Source organism: Fusarium tjaetaba (assembly GCF_013396195.1).
Source record: "Fusarium tjaetaba strain NRRL 66243 chromosome Unknown NRRL66243_c0000078, whole genome shotgun sequence".
Taxonomy (NCBI): domain Eukaryota; kingdom Fungi; phylum Ascomycota; class Sordariomycetes; order Hypocreales; family Nectriaceae; genus Fusarium; species Fusarium tjaetaba.
The window spans coordinates 10869-32296 of record NW_023501274.1 but is presented as its reverse complement, the minus strand read 5'-3'; the positions used below and the strand labels follow the sequence as shown (position 1 = coordinate 32296).

General features: G+C 49.0%; 6 protein-coding genes across 6 annotated transcripts; 4 read left to right on the top strand and 2 right to left on the bottom strand.

Moving 5' to 3' along the window:
• Positions 1-834: 834 nt before the first annotated feature.
• FTJAE_4155 (argonaute like) lies at positions 835-3854 on the top strand (the record flags this gene model as incomplete). The annotated part of the gene is made up of 2 exons (XM_037350531.1): positions 835-1185; positions 1239-3854. The coding sequence occupies 2 exons, from the start codon at positions 835-837 to the stop codon at positions 3852-3854; spliced, it is 2967 nt and encodes a 988-aa protein (XP_037208733.1).
• Positions 3855-5222: 1368 nt separating this feature from the next.
• FTJAE_4154 (Collagen alpha-5(VI) chain) lies at positions 5223-6233 on the top strand (the record flags this gene model as incomplete). The annotated part of the gene is made up of 1 exon (XM_037350530.1): positions 5223-6233. One exon carries the CDS (start codon positions 5223-5225, stop codon positions 6231-6233), a length of 1011 nt encoding a protein of 336 aa, XP_037208732.1.
• A 282-nt stretch (positions 6234-6515) lies between these two features.
• FTJAE_4153 (saccharopine dehydrogenase) lies at positions 6516-8335 on the bottom strand (the record flags this gene model as incomplete). Its single annotated transcript, XM_037350529.1, has 10 exons — positions 6516-6546; positions 6597-6702; positions 6761-6902; positions 6961-7070; positions 7126-7394; positions 7442-7634; positions 7686-7703; positions 7753-7856; positions 7907-7917; positions 7967-8335. The coding sequence occupies 10 exons, from the start codon at positions 8333-8335 to the stop codon at positions 6516-6518; spliced, it is 1353 nt and encodes a 450-aa protein (XP_037208731.1).
• A 5417-nt stretch (positions 8336-13752) lies between these two features.
• FTJAE_4152 (allantoate permease) lies at positions 13753-15493 on the top strand (the record flags this gene model as incomplete). Its single annotated transcript, XM_037350528.1, has 4 exons — positions 13753-14030; positions 14092-14468; positions 14522-15065; positions 15115-15493. 4 exons carry the CDS (start codon positions 13753-13755, stop codon positions 15491-15493), a joined length of 1578 nt encoding a protein of 525 aa, XP_037208730.1.
• A 960-nt stretch (positions 15494-16453) lies between these two features.
• Positions 16454-17134, top strand: FTJAE_4151 (uncharacterized protein; the record flags this gene model as incomplete). Its single annotated transcript, XM_037350527.1, has 1 exon — positions 16454-17134. The coding sequence occupies one exon, from the start codon at positions 16454-16456 to the stop codon at positions 17132-17134; it is 681 nt and encodes a 226-aa protein (XP_037208729.1).
• A 330-nt stretch (positions 17135-17464) lies between these two features.
• On the bottom strand, positions 17465-20551 carry FTJAE_4150 (Lethal(2) giant larvae like SRO77; the record flags this gene model as incomplete). The annotated part of the gene is made up of 3 exons (XM_037350526.1): positions 17465-18195; positions 18248-20327; positions 20402-20551. The coding sequence occupies 3 exons, from the start codon at positions 20549-20551 to the stop codon at positions 17465-17467; spliced, it is 2961 nt and encodes a 986-aa protein (XP_037208728.1).
• Between the last annotated feature and the right edge of the window lie 877 nt (positions 20552-21428).

The following is a 21428-nucleotide window of genomic DNA, read 5'->3' as shown; positions in this document are numbered from 1 at the left end:
GTGTGATGATACTCGTAGCTGATTCCTGTCACCTCATTGCCAGTGCCCCCGTTGCTTCCTCAGTTCCTCAATGCATCACTGGATCCATAATCTACCAGTGTTGTTACAGTGCCTGCCCTTAATTTCTCAGTGTAATTGCTGCCTGATTCTTGGGGCGTTTTGTTGATATCTTCTCTCCGTGCACCTCCTAACCTCCTCTCTTTCTCTCCTCGTGCACCTTCTCACCTCCTCACCTCCTCAGCACCAGCACTCCATCCTAAACTCATCCAAAGCTTCAGCTTGGGTGAATCACACAGTGAGTCACTGCCTCTTCAGCTTCCCTCTCTCCTAGCTATATAATCCCCTCCTCTCCCCCTCTTCCTCTCTCCTTCCTTCTTCCTTCTTCATCATCACCACAGTTTCCTCCTTGAGCTTCCTCTTCTTGGGCAAGCACATCAACAGCTCTAGCTTCTTTCAATCAAGCCTTACACAAGAACCAAACTTCTCTCGCTTGGCTTAAACAAAGCTTCTTTGCCCTCACAACAGATTCTCACATCAATCAGATTCCAAACCTCGTGCGCTTGCACAAACCTGAGAGCAAATCGCTTGCTTCCGCGACCGCGACTGGTGAGTCCATTCCTTCTTCCCTTCATGCCAATTCAGTTCAAGCACACCTTTCCTCACGGCTATAAATACCCTCTCTTTCTCCTCTTCAAATTCTTTCCTTTCCTTCAACACTTCCCTCAACCCACCTACAACACACTTCAAACATATTCTACTTCTACCCAGTCCAATCTTTCTTCACCAATCATCTTTACCTTTCAGTCACTGAACCTTCCAGACACATCAGTCACCATGTCTGACAGAGGTCGCTCGCCTTCCCCGGCTGGGTCTGGAGGTCCCTCCGGCTCGGGACGACGCCCTTCTCAGTCTCCCGCACGTTCTGCGTCTGGCTCTGCTGCTGGCGGTGCTCCTGTCGGCTACCAGAAACCCCTTGGCTTTGATCCTGCCAAGCCCCAGGGCCAGGACAATCAAGGCAATACCCGAATGGAGTTGCCCCCTGACGCTTACGTGTCTGAGACCAAGAAGGACTTGTTCACGCTGCGAAATGGGCGCTTCAACACCGAGGGGAAACCCGAGCAGATCGAGGTCAACCAGTACAGGATGACCAAGTTCGATTTCAACAAAAAGATCTTTCAGTACGACGTAAGGAGCTTTCATATGAGTTCACATTCAATTCATTCTAACAAACACTGCAGGTTTTCATCTCTCCCAACCCGGACAAGATTGGCCCTGTCATGAAGAAGATTTGGGCACATGAAACTACTCGCAATGCCCTGAAAGCTTACAAGTTCGACATGTGGCTCTTCGATGGGAAGAAGCTGGCGTGGAGCCCTGCTCTTGTGGAACGCGGTGAGGCTCGTTTCACTGTCGACCTTGACGAGGGCAGACGACCTGCTGGCGGGAGAGCGCGCGAAGGCGGCAAGTTCCTTGTCACCATTCGAAAAACTACCGAAATCCAAGTCTCAGCTCTACAAGGTTATCTTGAACACAAGATTTCTTTCAACAACAGCGTTCAAGAGGCGCTGAACTTTTTGGATCATCTTGTGCGACAGTGGCCTTCCAAGAACCTCCTGGCCATAAAGCGAAACTTCTACAAGACTGGTCAGCCTGGAAACCCTCTCCACGATGGAGCTATTGTCGAGGTTCACAAGGGCACTTATGCTTCAATCCGCATGAGTGACAACATCAAGCAGAGAGGCGTTGGCCTTGGCTACAACATTGATGTTGCCAACACTTGTTTCTGGATCGGCAACCAGCCAATGGACAAGATGGCTTGCAACTTCCTCGCCACTCTGGATCACAAGTATGGAGGGCAGACACCTGGCACTCTCAATGAGTTGCTCAAGCCCGTCCAGGACCGCAAAACTGGACGCTGGGCCTCCTCAGATGCTTTCAAGCAGCTCCGAAAGATGCGTCGACTCAAGTTCAAGGTCAAGCACAAGGGTCGAAAAAACGAGGACAAACTGTACACCATCCAAGACTTTACTTTCGATGAGAAGTTCGGCGAAGCGGGCGCATCGGCCAGGACCATGACTTTTGAGAAGGACGGGAAAGACATCTCGGTGTATGAGTACTACAAGAAGGAGTACAACGTAACCCTGAGACTGTCTCATCTTCCACTCATTAATGCTGGAAAAGCCGGCCTGATTCCTATGGAGCTTGCCTTCGTTGAGGATATGCAGCGATACCCTTTCAAGCTTAACCCCGACCAGACAGCCGCCATGATCAAGATTGCTGTCACCCGCCCAGGTATTCGCAAGCGGGACATCCAGAACGGAGCTCTTGCCCTGCAAATAGGTCAAGATCCGTTCCTGAAGGAGTATGGCGTCAACATCGACTCGCAGTTTGCAAAGACCGAGGCACGCATTCTGAATGCCCCAATCGTCAAGTTTGGACAAGGTACAGCCGAACCCAGGTTTGCTGGTCGCTGGGATTTGCGAGGCAAGAAGTTCTGGAAGCAGAATTTTGCGCCTCTCCAGAGCTGGGGCTTCATCGCCCTGGAGACACCCGTTCAGCAACCGGTGATGCAGGCTTTTGCCAGTACCTTCAAAAGCACCTACATCGGCCACGGAGGCAAAGTGCTTGCCGAGCCTATCCTTTTGCCTACACCTGGGAACCTCCGCTATGATGCTGCGGGTGCCATTGCTCACGCTCATGAGCAGATCACGAAACAGCGGGGCTACACCCAGCTCTTGTTTGTTATCGTCTCAAAGAAAAACAGCGGAACCTATGAGCGCCTCAAGAAGTCTGCGGATTGCAGATTTGGTATTCTTACCCAGGTCGTCCTCGGCAACCACGTGCAGAAGAACAATGGGCAATACCATTCGAATGTTTGCATGAAGGTCAACGCCAAGCTGGGTGGTGCCACTTCCTGCACTCCTCCTTTGTGGAAGTCCCCTACATTCTTCCCCGACAGCCGCCCTACCATGATTGTGGGTGTTGATGTATCCCACGCCGCTCCTGGAGGCGTAACCCCATCCACCGCCTCGATGACTATGTCTGTAGACAAGGATGCCACTCGTTACGCCGCAGTTGCTGAGACCAACGGGTACCGTGTCGAGATGCTGACCCCCTCGAACATTCGATTCATGTTCGGAGAGCTCATCCCTCGTTGGAGAGCCAACCACCCAAGTATGGTTCCTAAACACCTGATCTATTTCCGAGACGGTGTAGGAGAGGGGCAATTTGCGTACGTGTTGGACCAGGAAGTCGAAGAGATCAAGAAATACCTTCGCACGATCCTTCCTCCTGGACAGATGCCAAAGTTCACTGTGATTGTGGCTACCAAGCGTCACCACATTCGTTTCTTCCCTCAGAGAGGTGATAAGAATGGCAACCCTTTGCCCGGTACTTTGGTTGAACGAGAAGTCACGCATCCTTTTATGTTTGACTTTTACCTCAACTCACACGTCGCTATCCAGGGAACTGCTCGACCGGTTCACTACCACATCATCTTGGATGAGATGAGCATGCCAGTGAATGATCTACAGAAGATGATTTACCAGCAGTGCTACTCGTACGCGCGCTCGACCACCCCTGTGTCACTTCATCCGGCTGTCTACTATGCGCATCTCGCTAGTAACCGAGCTCGCGCCCATGAGAACGTCAACTCTAGTGATGGCTTCCGAATCGGTCCCAAGGGCCACGAGATCGCTGCGGAGAAGCAGGCACATGGCACCTCCACCGGCCTTCCTAACAGGAACGTTGAGGCACCCCCGTTGATCCGCCTTGGTGGTACAACTAGCCAGACACCCCAGGAGGGTGAGCAGCGACAGAGAGACTTTTTCCGTGGCACCATGTGGTACATCTGATCTGTGATGGAAGATACCATGGACAAGAACGTGGATGGTGATGGAATGGCAGATGTGATGGGGTGATGAAAGTGGAGAGTTGATCGCTAGGGCGGCGGGAAGGGCATGGACAATGCGAGCGATCTTGATTTCTGGTGTATAAGCTAGCGGATGCAGCTTTGAGGAAGCACAGGATCATATTAAAACTAAAAAGGGGCGACCGGTTTGGCGGGGAGTGGCGGTGGAGGTTGATTTTACTTGTTCTTAAAATAGCTCCTGATCAATTCTATCCAAGCGATCTTGACATTGTTTACTGTTCGTAAATGTGACTCGTGTTGTGGAGAGATCGTGCCAGTCTTGTGCATAGCTAATGTGAGATTGAGGACGGAGATTGATCTCGCCTGACTTGGCTTCGATATAAGGAGGAAACCCTTACCATTTGCAGAAGTATATAAGTTATGTCTGCACGGGTGACCCTGAATCTATGGTGCTACGTAGTTGATGGTGGACCACAGAATGCGATTGAGGTCCATGATGAGCTGCGAAACCAAAGATTATTAAAATGTGGTGCTTGCAAGTCGTGCGTGGAGAGATCTAGACCTTCTACTCCGTAGCTATAAAGAGATTGTGAGACAGGTATGAGAAAATAGTTGGTGGTCTGACTTGAGGAGATTCCAACTACATCCGACATAGAGTTGCGAAGCCATCTGCCCGAGTACCATGGACCATATTCATGAAGACTATTCAGAAGGCGCAATAGTTATGATTAAATGGGCCGAAGGCTCGATTTTAGTATATTCAAGCCCATGGTCTAAGAGATATTCATCGAGATGTCGTACTGGATACTGTCCCATCCCAGCGGCTTGATCAAGGGAAACCTTAGTTCTGCCAGTAAATCATTATAGGGTATCTTCTGGTAGGAATAGGGCCATCTCAGAGTTGCTGCTAACTAGTTGCCTAATTCAGACATCGAAAACAAGCATGTCGATCCCCTCGAGGTGAAACATAGCCATTCCTGACATGGTTGACTATCCCCATCAGCCAAGACATTTTCTGTTCCGCTAAGCTCTCGTTCTGGATGTCTCAAGCCCAAGACAAGCCTGAAAGCGGCATACCACATCATCGGGAGCCTAAAACGGCGCGTTGAGAACTGCAAAAATTGCCCGAGATGGATGGTTTCAGAGGCTTGTCTCAGATCTTCAACTCTGATCTTCTGTTCACGAATAGCCAAGAGATTCATGACCACAGCAAGTCCAAGGGCCCGGGCCAGGATCAAGGATAAATATCTCTCTCTTCCATCTCTTTCTGACTTCGAATCGTCTTACTCAACCAGTCACTCACTCACTCCTTGTGTGTTCCTAGTCATTCTTTACTTTTCTTTGTTGCAACATGATTCGACCACTCTTCTTTGCTTGCATCTTTGCTGCTGGCGTTTTCGCACAATCGACTGCTGATCCTGCTCTGACAAAAGACGGGGCGTTCCAACATCTGGGATGCGTTGCTATTAGGCCCGGCACCTTTCCTCGTCAGTTCGATCTGGGTCAAGCTGGGTGTACTTCATCATGTTCATCAAACGGCAACATTATCGGCTTCCGTGGAAACAGCTGTGTCTGCGACCGCCTTGACCTCTCGCCAGGGCCCATCTCCTACCGCGTTGTAAAGGTTGATAACGCCCTCTGCAATCAATGGTGTGACCCAGCCGACAGGTCCAAGGGAACCTGTGGAGGAGCCACGATCCAGGGATGGCCCATCTACGACCTGTACAAGAGAAACAATGCTCAGATCATATATGGGGCCTTCCCAGTTGCTACTCCTACTCCTGCACCTACCCAGCCCATCCAAACTGGCATGCCCATTCCCAACCCCAGCCCAAACCCCAAGCCAGGTGATGTCTGGCACGAATGCCCACCCAATGTTGCCAACTGCCCTTATCGCAACAAGTGCCCCGATGGCAGATGTCAACTCAAGCCTATCGTTCAGCCGTGCCGCGGATGTTCTTACAACGGTACTGGTAACTGGACTGCTCCGACTTGCCCTCCTGGAGGCTGCAATCAAGGTCCCAAGCCTGTTCCAGTTCCAGTCCCCGGTGGAAGTGGAGGAAGTGGAAGCAGCGGAGGTAGCGGCGGCAACGGAGGGAACGGAGGTACCGGAGGCACTGCTGGAAACGGAAGCAATGGTGGTAACGGCGGCAGCGGGGGCTCTGGAAGCAGTGGTGGAAACGGTGGTGACGGAGGTAACGGTGGGAATGGAGGTAACGGCGGTGGATCGAGCGGATTCAGTGGCGGCGACGGGCATGACGGAGACCAACCTCCTGTCATCGTCAACTCGGCCGTCAAGGCTCAAGATGGAAGCTTCATACTGGCTCTCGTTGTGATTTCCTTTACCTTCACTCTTTTATAGGCTTGGAGATGGATGACGTTACCATTCTAGGGGAGTTGGAGGTGGCTTTCTGTTCTTGTAATACACTTCGTATAGAAAAGGGGTAATAGGGGTTAGATACAGTTTTGGCTTAATATAATATCACATCAGCAAGATATCGAGAGCAATATGTCAAATGGGGGACCATCGGAAATCTCTTTCTTCATTTTACTTCTATTTTGGTGTCATGGTACAATATACGTTCTGTGGCCGACTCACAGGATTGTACATTCTCTCATATGACGAGCATATCGGAAAGTTCACTTAAGCAATGATCTTCTCCTTGCACTCGATACTACGCCCAGTCAGTAAGATGCCTGAAATGAACGTAATTGTGTAACTCACCCATGGTCTGCCTTGAGCTGCTTCATCAATGTCCTGGCAAGGCTGGGGTACACAGGGGCGACAACACCCTTGTCTGTGATAGTACCGTCAAGAACCATCTTGGTAGCTACAGAATTGGTCAGCATGTATAAACTCGACCGCTCAATCTTGTAGGGGGAACATACCAACACCACAAGGAACACCGACAAGCTTGGACATGGCGGAGTAGCCACCGGAACCCTCAGGGGCACCGTACTCGATAAGGGTGGATGTCCAGGTGTTCTGGCTGCCGTCCTTGTTGACAACCTCGAAAGTGTGTTGGAGGAACTGAAAGCAAGTTAGAGTGGAACTTCAAGTCGAAGTCAAGCTCCCTGTTGGTACTCACCACAAGATCGCGCTCGCCCTCCTCATAGGCCATCTTCTGCTCAAGAGTGGCGCACAGGGTGTCGAGGGCTGTTCCGCGAGGGGTGGTCTTGGCATCAGAGAAGACACCAACTATAATGTTGTATCAGCATACGCTCAAAAACGACCGCTAGCACTTTAGACTCACTCCACTTGAGTCCAGCCAGCACTTGGCTCTTGACAGACTCGTCGCTGATAGAGGTCTTTGAGAGAACAGCCTTGATCAGGTCCTCCTCGCTTGATGAGCTAGCACCAATGAACTTTTGGAGGGCCTCCTTCCAAGGAATAGCCTGCTTGAAGAAGTCTTGCTCATCAACACTGAGGAAGCCAATGTCGACAAGAGCCTTGACGAACTGGGGGAAACCATTGTAGCGAATGGTTCCTCGGACGACGGTCTCGGCATCAGGAATGCGGTAGCTGTTGAGGTCAGTCACTGCCATTTAACCCAGTTCTATCTGACCTACCGCTGACGGTAACCAGTGCTGTCACGGTTTCCATAGGCAACGAAGTTATAACCCAAGTAGCCGGTGTGGTAAGGCTTAGCAGTGCCCATGAGGTCGACACCGGTGATGTCAACCAGCTTGTTGTCCTCGTAGTACTTGGCGTTGTTCTTGAGGGCCAAAAGGACACCTCGGCTGCTCCAGCTGAACTTGTAACCTAATCGTAGTTAGTGACGGCGGCGTGAGCCATGATCGGGGTCTGGGTTACCTAGGGGGTTGTTGGAGTCTGAAAGCTGGTTAGCTGTGATCATTGGCCATTGATTTGGGAAACATACTCTCAGGGGCGGGGAGACCACCGCAGAAGCTCTTGAAGGACTTGATCTTGCCGCCCTCCTGCTGGATGCGGTCGATGAAGTCGACAGCGTAAAGGTGGTCGACACTTATATGTGTTAGCGAACGTTTAGAATCGTAGATGGTCGAGAAGCATACCCGGGATCAACCTGAGATAGTCAGCAAGGTAGAATTGGAAGACAGGATGCCAGGACTTACACCAATCTCGTTCAGGACTGTGATACCGGCAGCCTTTGCCTCCTCGTGGAGCTCCTCCATAGCAGGAGAGACGTAAGAGGTAGTGACGACATTCTTCTTAGCCTTGATAGCGGCCTTGATGACGGCAACGTGATATGTGTAGGGAATCAGAGAGATGGTGATGTCGTGCTTAGCGACAGCCTCCTCGAGAGCAGCGGAATCGTTGACATCGAGGCTAATGGCGTTTGTGTTGTCGAATGTTCCAGCGAGGTTCTTGGCTGAAGCGAGAGTACGGCAAGCAACAGTAACGTGGACGCCAGCCTTGGCGAGGACTTCGACGGCAGGGGTGGCAACGAAGCCGGAACCGAGGAGGAGGGCGGATTGAGGCATTGTTGACGATGAATTGATCTGTGGTGTTGTAGTAGAGAGATTCTCGTTGGAAGCAAAAGAATTTCCACTTCAGGAGCTCTTACTCAGTCACCGAAAATGTAAATGTTCTGCCCCGCATTTTGGTAGGTGACGAGGGGACCTCCCCTCCCGGCTTTCGGAGGTCGAGGAGCTGTAAAGATACCGTAGGTATTTCCCAACCGATACCGGGGCCATTGAGTACAGGGAAGTAACCCGTAGCAAAGCGTAGAACTGGCACTAAGAAGGGGCGAGGGGTCTGAGCCTGGGGACAGGCCTGCAGCCTGTAATGTCTTTGCTTTGTGACGAATCGCGGGTAAAAGTGGGCGCTCTGACGATGTAAAATAGACGAGTTTTGGTTGAGGTCTAAAATGGAATGTGTTCCCGAGATAAAGACACTAACTTAATAAATTTAAGTAAGGTAGCGTTTACTATACAACTACAAGACAGAACACTCCTTCCTGCAATCCATATATCAAAGGGAAAACGGAATCAGGCTATGCATCTCAACTTTCAAAGCACGAGTCAGTCTGCGGCAGATAACAACGAAACCAGACCAGAACCCCTGTAAGACGAATCACACAAGGCTCAATTGGTCGATCACGGGCCTGCAATCTCTGGCTAACAGTCCAGGGAGTTGAAAATGTGACCAGGGAATGGCAAAAATTTCAGCATTTGAGGTTGAATGATAAGAATATATAGCAAGACTCGGAACATGTTGGGTTAATCTGGGATGGATTTAGTTAACTCGTTGACTCCCTAGATAATTATCTTCGCAACCTCATCCAAAATCTTCGGGTATTTCAGCACCCGCAAGCAAGGCCTTCCGGTTTGCAGGCATGATAAACTGACCCAAAGAGTTCAATCTGGATACATTGCAAACTGATTAATTTTGGACCGGGGGATTGAAAGTACACTCTGTAACCCCCCGGGCTTATGTAGAGACCCTCCCTGAATACGTCCATACTTGATCCATTGGCATTAAACTGCCACGTAATTGATGTGGAAATCGTATTTAAAGGCTGCTTTGAGGTTAGAAGAGTCAATAAGATGTTTAAAGCAGTCACTATTTGAACCGTTAGATATTACACGATCCACTTCGCTACCGGGAAGTATTCAAGTGACATGAGAAGCGGTTACTGGAAGTCATCGGTATTACCGCATTTCAAAAGGTCAAGATAACCAAAAGTTGGATCGAAGCTCAGTCACGTACAAATACGAACAGACTTGATAGGTAGGGAGGGCATAACAAGATGATGTATAACATTCAAAGCCAGGGTTATGTAGCCGCCCCCCAATCCTCACCGAGAGAGAAAACCACACACACATTCATAATCTGAAAACCCCAGTACTATTGGTGTGGCTCATGTCTTAGACCAACGACGAAGAGAAGGAATTTTACTCTTCTCCCTTGTCCGAGTCTGTCACACCTGGTTGTGTAATTTCAGTCCTTTACAGAGTCTGGCTTTTAAGCTACATGATAATCAACGGCAACAACATGGATTAGTTAAGACTCACGCCCTGAGGTGAGATCAATTGCTATTGGTAGTTAACAGAATTCATCCGTGCTTTGTGATACCGCCTCCCTTTTTGTAATTTGGTGAACTGACCTCAGGTTACACAAGGCGTCATGCAAGGCTCAGACCATTTGATTTCCATCAAGGCAGGGAGAATTACAATGTCACATAAACAATTGTCACATACTAACACCAAGAAACGTAATTTAACCCACAAAGGATATTGTGGCTAACTGAGACGTATAGAAAACTCGTCATGAGAATGATCGCTGCGATACTTTAGGCAGATTAGCACTAAGAATAGAACAAGCTCCAAAAAGAGCAGCTTGAGCATTCAGTCAGCCTTGAGAGTATCGTGTTGGTCCAGATCAAGTAAATCCTCACTGCTAGCCATAATTAGAGGGGTTGGGTCTCATAATGGGTGAGGCTTTACCTGCTTGCGACCCAAACCTGACCCAACCTGACACAACTTGACACCTGTAAACGCCGACCTTGCAGTGCGGCATCTCACCGATACGCTACTGCATAGTAGAATATCCGCGAGGCGTCAATGGGAAATATAACATCGACCGGTGAGGAAACGACGCTAACATCTATGATTTGGTGGATCCGGTATTTCCATTTAGTCTCCCCGAATCCGAGTGACAACTTGGACCGTCCATCGCTTATTCGAGCTTTGATAGCTCCATGCCAAGTTTCCCCCGAAGTTTGTATCTGACGTGGCCGCATTTGAAAATTTCTATGGGCCCAAAATGATGTCCTCTCCAAGTGTTTCAGTCGAAAACGGAGAGGTATGGGGTCAGCTGAGACTTGGTCTCAACTTAGACTTCCGTCGACCCGGTTAATCAGAACGCGTGCGGGATGTATGTGAATAGCATGCAAAAGGTTGATGATATGATTGTGAAGTCACATGCCGTAAACTTGAGGCTTGCGATCTCGAGTGATTAGTTTGTATGAAATCACTGATTCTGAAATTTCTGAAAGGCAAACTCATATATATCGGCCAAGAAACTCTCGATTTAATTGTAAGGCTCGCTGAAGATTTCTTCAGGTCTCCAGGAGGTCGGCGGCTGGTGGCTCAACTGTATGCTGTTGGTTGTGAACTTATTTCCTAGTGGGTGTGTATGGTCCTGTTCTGCCTAAAACAGCCCCCCTATTTTTACAGATGCATGCGGATTCATGGTACGGAGCTTGGTCCAGCACCATCATCTTGTGTGTGAAGCCTTGACCTTGCATCTATTACCAGTTTTGGTCGTCATGCAGGACTTGATAATGACTGTTGGCCAATGAATGTCTATTGGCAGATTCCTTCGAAGCAGCCTCGCCGCAGCGGTGAGTCTGGGAGGGCGATCCGATCAGCCAAGAAGGCGTCACTCACTCGAGGTACTCCTTCTCATCGCCATCTTCTCTCTTGTCTCACTTGCTTTCTTCTTCCCATCTTTTTTGTTGTCCCCATCCCTCGTCATCTTCATCTCCTGCGAGCTTTTACCTCCGAGACATTCGAATCTCCCTTGATCATCCAAGACTACAACACCATGTTTCAGTCTACTAAGGTGCACATTAGTCTATTAGACTAGTGCAGCCAGTTCATCCTATCTTCAGCAGCACCATGTTATGCCCCTTACTGATGCGTGCACGCGAGTGTCAACGGACTCGCCTCGCCCCGTCCCGCGGCTCCCTATTAACGAGATGGAGATTATGATGCCGGGATGCAGAGAAAACTCCGTCATCCCTCTGCCGTCGTATAAAATGGATAGAACTTTCTCTGCATCTTGTCGCCGTCTTTACTCAAACAATCTTCAAACAACAATCTCGGACGAGCATTCGGTACACCAGTTTCCTATACCTGTGACACAAAACTCTTGGGTTCTTTGACTGGAGCATGAAGTTCTGAATACATCTCATGATGGAAGACATCGTACAGTCAGAGTAAGTTCTTGTTTCTATACTCTCTATCAGCGAACCTTTTAGTTCCCCATAGGCTATGATGTTGGCATCAAGTTCCTTCACTGACGATAAATTTTGTTCAGATGCGCTAGCTATGAAGAGCGCTACTGGGTTCGGTCGCAGGACGATTTGAACTGGTCCATAGAGAGACGGTCTTCATTTCAGTTACATGCCTATCTCCGACAACCATCCAGGGACGACCCCTTTTCGGCATGGTCAACGACGCCAATTGATCCTTCCTCGAACCTTACCTTTCGACACATCGAAGTACTGTTGAATCTTCGTATCACTTCATGCGTTGCGTTTATTCGTCGCCAAGTCTTCAGTCTCCTATTCCAGTCACACGTTCTTGTTGAACCTCCAGCCCAGACGCATCGATGTCAGTCACCACAAGCTCACACCGCGGACACTCAGCTGGATACGTACGGCATAGGGGCACAGTTCGAAGGGCCTTGAACTCATGGATAGCCACTGCAATAGCTGTCATGCCATAGACATGATGAAGGACGTTGACTCAATGATAGCTGGGTATTTTCAGCGATCTGCGCAAAACGCCCTAAGAAACGACTGGTTACTCATCTATATGCATGTACCTTTTGATGTCATGCTAGAAACCCTCGCCTCAAACTGTTACAATCACCCAGAAAGCACCCTTCTCTACACCATCTCTGCTGGTTTTACTTCTTCTTATTTCCCCCATATAATTCTCTCCATGCTGCAGTTATCCTTCGATGGCTATACAGTCAAACCCATTGCTTGCATAATCTATTACATTTCACAAATAAGTCTCATCTGACAGATATCACTGCTCTATTGAGATGTTTCGACCATGGTCGCCTCATTATATTTCTTCACGTGAAAAGTGTCTGGTTTATTTGCGAGTGTGCAAAACTTGATTATAATATATTCCGCAATTGTAATTGTGAATTTTTGCACATATACGACACTGAACACTCATGATATGACACGTTTGCAATCCAACACCAAGCTCATGCTTGAATCTTATCATGATAAAGTCATTTAGAGCTACGAACGCCAAAACAAACCATCGATCTCTGATCGTGATGAAAATTTAGTGGTCAAATAGCAAGCCATTTTCATCATCAACTACCCTAAGTCATTTTATCACTGAGGACTCTCAAGTAATCCGAGCTTTTGTCCCTCCCCCAAACCCCCAAACCCATGCTATCTCCAGCCACATCACGGATTGCATGGTTCGTCATCCTGATGTTACGCTTACCCCAAACTTCTCCACAGTTTCTCCTCATCTACCGACAATCCCCCAGATTGTGGATTTAATGTTATTCGTATTTCATTGGAAGAATCGTGGATCTCGTTAATCCATCAATGAAAAGCCGTTATCTTAGAAAAGAACTGACTCAAACCTGGAAACGTTGAAACCATTCGGCGAACTAAAAGCATCGGGAGTCTGATTAAGTACCGAAAATCGGACTTAGGCCTGCGGTCGGTCTTATTCCCACGCCGGTATCTTCTAAATCACATTGCCTGACAGGAATATCGGGCTGGAATAAGATCGACAACTATTACAATGCCTAATCCTCGGGGAGCAAGAAAACGCGAACCTTGATATACGGTGTCAAAATAAATTCATTAAAGGTTATCCTAATCTTAGGCTATATTACCTAAGCTTTTTTGTCATTTAGGATAAGGGCCCTGTGTTTTCTTTCCTCCCCTAGCTAATGTCCCATCAAGTATCACTAAACATACATATATCAAGTCTGACCTTATATCTGGGCTAGTTATTGCTCCGTGCTTGAATCGATCTCACATGTGAATTCAAGGTGTTTCGCTCCATTGATCTACCTCCTGTAGGGTGCCCCATCTTAAAAGCAACGTCTCAGATCTTCGCTATAAAAGCCGAGATCGCCCTGCCCCCCTTCTGCAGTTCGTGCAAGTAAAACACTCCCCAGCATCAAAATGGCTGATGCCAACGCCACAAAAGGTGAGCTCGAACAGGCTCAGGCTCAAGAGATGGGACAACCAGACGATAGAATCAGCAGGATTGACAGCGTCCAAGTTGGCAATGTCGACAAACCACAAGGGGACGGGATATACGCCGAAGCTCTTGCACAATATCCTACCGATGATTCAATCGACCCGATTCTAGAGAAGAAAGTCAGAAGGAAACTAGATCGACTTATAATACCCGTACTGGGTGTTTGCTACTTTTTCTACTATGTTGACAAAACAACACTGTATGTTTAACCTACACAGCACTCGAAGGACCAAGATATCTAACCAACCATGCCCACCTAGTTCCTATGCTGCCATCTTTGGTCTCAAGGATGATCTCAAACTTGGAGGTGACGAGTACTCTTGGCTCTCGAGCAGCTTCTATTTTGGTTGGCTGATTTGGGCTATTCCCTCGAACCTCCTAATGCAACGCAGCCCTCCTGGTTACTACCTGGCCTTCAACATCTTCATGTGGGGTGCTCTACTCATGACACAGGCCGCTGCCAAGAATTTTGCTGGTCTTCTTTCTCTGAGAATCCTTTCCGGTGCATTTGAAGCTATCGCAGACCCGGCCTTCATGCTCATTACCTCCATGTACTTCACGCGTGACGAGCAACCAAGTCGTATATCCGCTTGGTATGCTTTTAACGGTATAGGTGTTGCTGGCGGAGGTTTGATTGGTTAGTTCTTCAGTCTACTTTCTCCCAAGTCAGAGCTAACATCTCCTTGACAGGCTATGCCATTGGTAATATCAAAGGAGCGCTTCAGTCATGGCGTTATGAGTTCCTTGTAGTAGGCGCTTTTTGTTCTGCTTGGGCCATCGCTCTCGTTCTGCTACTGCCCAATTCTCCTCGCACCATTCGAGGTTTCTCTCACGATGAGAAGCTCATAATGATCGCTCGAATGCGACGCAACCAAACTGGCATCGAACAACGAAGAATCAACTGGGGACAAATCAAAGAAGCCTACCTCGACTACAAGACATGGCTATTCACTTTGCTTGGATTCGTTTCTAATGTTCCCAACGGCGGAATTTCGAACTTCTCCACGCTAGTCATCCAAGGTCTCGGGTTTGATACGCTACACACGGCTCTGCTGGGCATTCCTCAGGGCGTCCTCGTGGTCATTTGGATCGGACTTGGTGCTCTGGCCAACAAGTATATGCCCCCCAATAGTCGAACTCTGGTCAGTGCCATCTTCATGATACCGACCATAGCCGGAGCGCTCGGCTTTCTTCTGGCGCCGGCAGATGCTTACGTTGGCCGTTTGATCTGTTTGTAAGTGTATGGGATCTTCCTCATTCTGCTGTCTTCTAATTTTGTGAAGCTACCTCACTGGCTCGTACCAGGCATCATTTGTCATATGCCTGTCTCTCATCACTTCAAATACTGGAGGCCAATCAAAAAAGATGATTGTTTCTGGTATGATTTGGTTTGGTGCCTGTGTTGGCAACATTGCCAGCCCCTTTTTCTATCGCCCTGAACAGGCACCATCCTATCACCTTGGTATCGGATCACTTCTCGTCGCCAATTGCATCGAGTTCGGACTGTTTTTTGTCTTTAGATATGCCTTCAAATGGGAGAACAAACGGAAAGAGCAACATCGTCAAGCTTTACGAGCAGAGGGCCATGATTTTACTGCCAGCGCTACTGCGTTCATGGATATGACGGATAAGGAAAACCCGAATTTTGAATACGTGTACTAGGATATGTGCTGTCATTTCAAGCTATCGGGTATCTTTTGACGGACCCAACTACGATTTACCTGCAGTAGTTTCATGGTTGGATTTACCATCTCTCCCTATGCTTTATATGGGCGGTGTGTGCCAACCTGGACAGTCTTCTCAGGCACAATTGTGTCGCTCTTACGACAGATGCTTCAGGGGAGGTCAAAGAAACTCGAGGCAACTACGGTAAGTACCTCCGATAGAAAATTTAGGTAAGTTTAGTATATCTTAGTATATCTTAATATATCTTAGTATATCTTAGTATACCTTTAAGCCACTTAATTAGTCTTAGCATCTTGCTTTAATGTTATAATATTTCTTGCTCCTGCATGGACACCTAACGTCTCCTAATACAGCTAAAGTTGGTTTGTTATAAACTATTATTCTGAAGGAATTGCTCGAATTTGTTCCATCATTTGTCAATATTAATGGATGTGCAGTTCACGAAATTCAAAGAAGCTCAACGGCTTGATGCTGATACACCTGGTTGTCCCGTCATCAATACTTATGTTCCATGTAAACTCATAGCCCCCAATGGCCAACTTTAGTCTACGTTCCTGCAGCTTGTCATCGATCTCGAGAACATGATGTGGGAATGTTCACAGCCCTTGGACCTCCCCCTTGACATCGGCAACAAAGTTGTTGTTCGATCATACAAGCCAATAGTTCTTACAATCTTTTGCCTCTGATTTATATCAATGTTCAGTTTTGAAGATGAATTTGACCTTACACCACTATATTATAGTCGAGGTAGCGTCTTTGAATATCTTGTCGTCTGATCAAACACAAGCTCTGGAAAGACTGAAATCCAGCATACTGCCCCCAGCAACACTAAAACGCCACCACTAACAGGCTCTCTTGGTGCTCAAGGTAAACGACTTCTTCAGATCAATTACTGCCAAGTCTCAGCATATAGGATCTTACAAGGTAGCCTTGAAGATGCCTCCCGTTCCGGTCGTTGAGCACCGAGAGCTCGAATCTTGCTCGTCCGACATTGTTTACGGTGATCCGAAAGGTTCATATATAACTGCCATAGTTTTGGCAGCGACTTTGGCACTAATGGCTGTGGCTTTCATTTCGCTGTGCTTAATAGCGAGGCAGCGTAAAAGAAAGCTCCAGTCCGCTCAACGCAATGCTTTGAAATACCAAGCCATAGTACAGACTGCACAGGCCGAAGCACTTGAATCGCAGCACAGGGCTGATAAATATCAGACGGAGAATGTTAGTCTGTCTGAGGCCCTGAAGCAGTTGCGAAGGCGTTATGTCGAACTCGATGATAGTCACCACAGCTCTACTCGACCCAGTACATCAACATCAACTAAGGAGTCACCGAAGCATCTTCAGATAGTGCCTCAAACAAATTGGCAGAAGCCTGGCAACTCATCGCTCAGACATGTACAGCCAGTTTCGCCGGTAAGCTCCACGGCCTCAAGCGAATACGAAGGCTATTCTGAGAGCGCACCCCCAAGCGACGGTTACTATGGCTCCAATGAACAGTCCTTCACTACTCGAACAGAGACAGTGGTGGCGGGACTCCGGACTGGACAAGATGGCTCTAATCGTGTGTCCGACAAGCCACCCCAGATTCCTCGCTATTCTTTCGAAGGAAGTGGTCGGTGAGGATACTGTGGTTCAGGATGCTCCCTCGAGGAACATCGAGATTTAAGTTGCGAGATGATTTATATAGCAGTATTGTGGGCTAGAAGTGTTATTNNTTCCGGCAGAGAGAACCTAGTAACTCAATAAGAAAAAAAAGAGCCCTACACTCCTTTCACTCTGTACCTAGTTAAAGCTCGTGCCTTCAATCGTGACACTCCGTCGACATGTTGGAGTAAATGCCCAATTGCACTCGTAAATTGACCAGGACTCTGTCTTGGTCACCTCGTTGTCAAAGTAGCTAACCTGGTTGCTTGCCCGCCATCATAACTCTCAGATATTTTTGATTCCACATTAAAAGAACTTGCTCTTAAGGCCACCCATCACGACATTCCTCTTTTGTTTATTGAGGAACTTGTTTACATCATCTGCCCATCCAGCGCTGTTGTTCTGCAGGTTCTCCATATTGTCACCCATCATGTTCAACTTCTCAGTCCTTTCGTTCAATTGCCTCGTCAGGTAGTCTCCCCAACCTTCCTGGCTGCCCGAACCCGATGCGGCGGCTGGCTCTCCAGCCCGAGCAGCCCGTTGTTCTGCAGCCGCTGCGTCCATCATTCGCTTGCTGGGAGGCCTATCTGGGCCTCCGACCAGCAGATCAAGATCAGTAGGGGAGATGTATTGGCTGCCCGAGATCCACTGCATGTTTGAAATGGTCGGCCGAGGTGGGCACTCAAGCTTGGGGTTTATCAGCGTGTCTGGAGATTGTTGAGGTCCTTTGCCCGTTCCCCAGACGTGGATCACGGCAAGTTCACTTGGCCCTGTCCAAGCAAAGACGTCGCCAGTCTGAGTAACAACTGAGTTTGTACTCCTCGTCACATCTATCATGGGAAGGTCGGCCTTTCCGATGTCTCTGAGACCAGGAATTGAGAATGCACGAGCAGTTCGGTCACCAAACACACCAACGACGGCAAATCCCTGTAACTCGAGCTCGGCTACACATGCAGAATCACAGAGGATGCTATCGAACTCTTTTGATGCGCCTTTAGAGTTGGCTGGTTTGAAGATTCGGATTTCTGTTTGCGTGACTATCGTCCTTGTTAGTTAGGCTAGTTTGAGCCGAAGCCATGCGCCACTTACCAGCAACAAGTACGCCATTGACCTGACGTCCTTCTCTGAGCCCTGCCACGATCGGCCCGGTGGCATGGGCAGGCTTGCCCGTATCAGCTTCGATGGGGTTGAGTGAAATGATCTTCCCATCGAACGATACAACGCCTGCGAGCGATGCAGAGTATGTGCCGTCTTGGCCAGGCAGAAGTTTAAAGGTGATGACTTTGCCTAGGTTTGTTCCCACAAAACAGCAAATGCTTGAGTATTTGTCCTCGTCCAAGGTCATGACACCAAACTCAATTACAATAGGCCACTCTTTCTGGGGACCCGGCGAAGAACTATGGCTCTTGAGGAACGAAGATCGCTTGTCTGGTTTGGCGAAATCCGTCATGGGAGCCTGGAAGAAGATAGCAGGCCCGCGAAGATCAATCAGCGTAAGAAACCCCAGTTCAGAGCCTACGGCTACGAATCCAACATTGGACACCTGTATAGCTGTGATAGGGCCCATCATCATCTCGTAGAGAACGAGAGGCTGCAGGCCCTCCTTGAGGCCTGGTTCTGCTCTCGAGCTAATGTCCGTGAGGCCTTTGGGATTAGGGTCAAGCTGGAGAGCTTTATCTTTGCCGAAAAAGCGATTCTGACCCCATCGATAAATGATGGCCTCTCCCGTGCGTGTTCCTACGACGAATTCTCCGGTGCTAGTCGCCATGTTCATACAGGTAATCTCTACATCATCGTATCGGTCCAGTGCTCGAGCAACATCGACTTGAAGCTGGGTTCCATTTTCAATTTCATCAGCATGGCCCGAGTCCCAGATCCTGATTGTACTATCGGCATGAGCGGCCTGGATTATGGTTCTCTCTTCGAACCTTTTCCGAGGTCGCGACGCCTCGGCTCCTCCTTTAAGCAGCGGCTCGCCTTGATTGCGCTTCTCGAACATGGAGAGCCAGCGTGGACGTTCGAGAGATGACACGTTGACCTTTGTCACAAATGGATGAACAAAAGAAACGGAGGGATGGAGCTGGTTGGTAGGACTGATCGGATAGCCCGAGGGGAAACTCAGCGTGATAAGTTCACCAGACGAGAGGAGAACCATGACAGCGATTGGGTCTTGAGCGCCAGCAAAGTGAGGAGAAAACCGTGGAACGAGGAGGAAGTTAATCGCTTGCGCACCAGAAGGAAGAGGAAGAACATTCTGGCGTTTCCCCCTGCAGTAATTAGCCAATATTTGCCAGGTCGAGGTCGCATAAACCGGCGTCTGGCTCAAGTCAATGAATGTCAAGCCCTTTTGCGATGCGTCAGGGCGTTGTCCGCCTGCAATGAGAAGGCCACTATCGTCGCAATTCTCTTTGCAACACCAAGCGATCTTAGTGATGGGCTCAGGTAAAGCAGGTGTGGGAGTCTCAGGCGAGGGCTGGTCGACGTTGAAGTCGGTCAGGGTTCTCGCCATGACAATCTTTTCGGCCTTTGGATCCCAGAACACCAAGCTTCCATCATCATGAGCTGTCAAGATGAATGTACCAGAGGGGTGCCAGAGTGCATGTGTAAGTCGAGGCTTTCGAACCGTCTCAACAGCTGCACCGTTGCCACCGGGAGCGCCTGCTGGAACAACATACTCATAGTAGTTGACAGGTTTGGCTTGTTTGAACGAGTAGACGACAGCGCCATGGGTGTAACCCAATAGGAGCTTACCGACGTCTCGGGGGTGAAGAGACATGGTTATGAGATTCGGAGTGGTCGCACCAGGGTTCTTCTCTTTCCAGAAGTTGGGAAGTCTGAAGGAACGGGCCAGGCTTCCTCTGTCCAGATCAAAGGCCATGATGTCTCCATTGTACAAGCCGATAAAGGCCCAGTCAAGCATAGGATCCGTCACCAAAGAGACGACCTGGCCAGCAACGACCAGAGCGGCGACGCGCTCGCCGGTGTCGAGGTCCCATATTCCCAACTCGTTCTTCGCGTCGACGGTAACAAGTCGGTTGGCGGAGAATTGTACGATCTGGAAGGATGTGCGTCGGGGAGGCTCGAGGATCTTGTGTACACGTCGCTGACCGAAGATGTAGACTTTACCGGGGCCAAACTTGCTTTCACCAGTTCCGATAGCTAGGAGGGACTGGACTGGGTCGTAAGCGTAGCAGCTGCGACAAAGAATGGATGGTCAGCTGGGTCATTTTGGGGCATGCATACATGATACATGTTGGGCGAGACGGAGCGATACCTAATTTGAGAGTTGATGCCATAGCGAGCCTGATCGTCGGGCATGAAGAGTTCGGGTCTGATGCTCGCTGACAGGTCATTCTGCATGCCCGTCTGCTTGCCGCGCAGGAATGCCGCCATGTTGTAAGTTGGCGTCGCCGAAGTCTATGACGACAGCGATAACTAGCGATTGTCAATGTTCCGGTGGTGAAATGTTCTAGAGCTTTGCAAAGCCCTCGCCTTGAAAAGAGTGAGAGGAGAGGGATGGAGGATGAAAGAGATAGACGTTCCGGTGGGGGTTGTACAACTGCCCTGCCCGCCGCCAAAGCCGGTACCTTACGTAGTGCGCTCAGTGCTCTCTCCAGGGACAATCCAAGACCCCAAGACGCCCAAGACGCTTGGCAACGGCAACGTCATCCCGTGCTATCACTGTGCGGAGCATGTATTTTCCAATACTGTGAGCTCAACTCCAAGGTGGTCGTTGCACAACATTATTATTATCTGTATACTAAAGCATTGTATAACCTCCATTACGTGATGCAACCCATCATGTTTCCCCTTCGGATCCCCAAGTTATCTCATAACAGTCTACTTTCGATCCAGGAAGACAGGGTGCTTACAGAGTACAGAGTACGCCGTTGGCCTATCAGCTTGACCCACGGCCAAGCCTGCACTGCCCCAGAACATCTGATCACGGTAGAGCCAGTCGAACCTTTCCGCGTGGTCAAAGTCGCGGTAATTTAACCTCCAAGTCATCAAGGGGGACGCGTAAACGGAAATAGGACCACAGGAGGAATCAACAGTGAACGACCCTAAATAAAGCTCCAGCTACGAATGAAATAATGCAACAGACCTAGACCAGGGCCCTTAGCTGGACATGGACAAGCAAACTGGGCCTGGGACAATTTTGACATCGGGACGTCCCTTGCTTGCATAAATCCGAACCGAGAATAATATCCTGCTATAGCTCGCTAGTTCGACGCTAACGGCTTCCACTCTTCCATACTGATTGTCGATT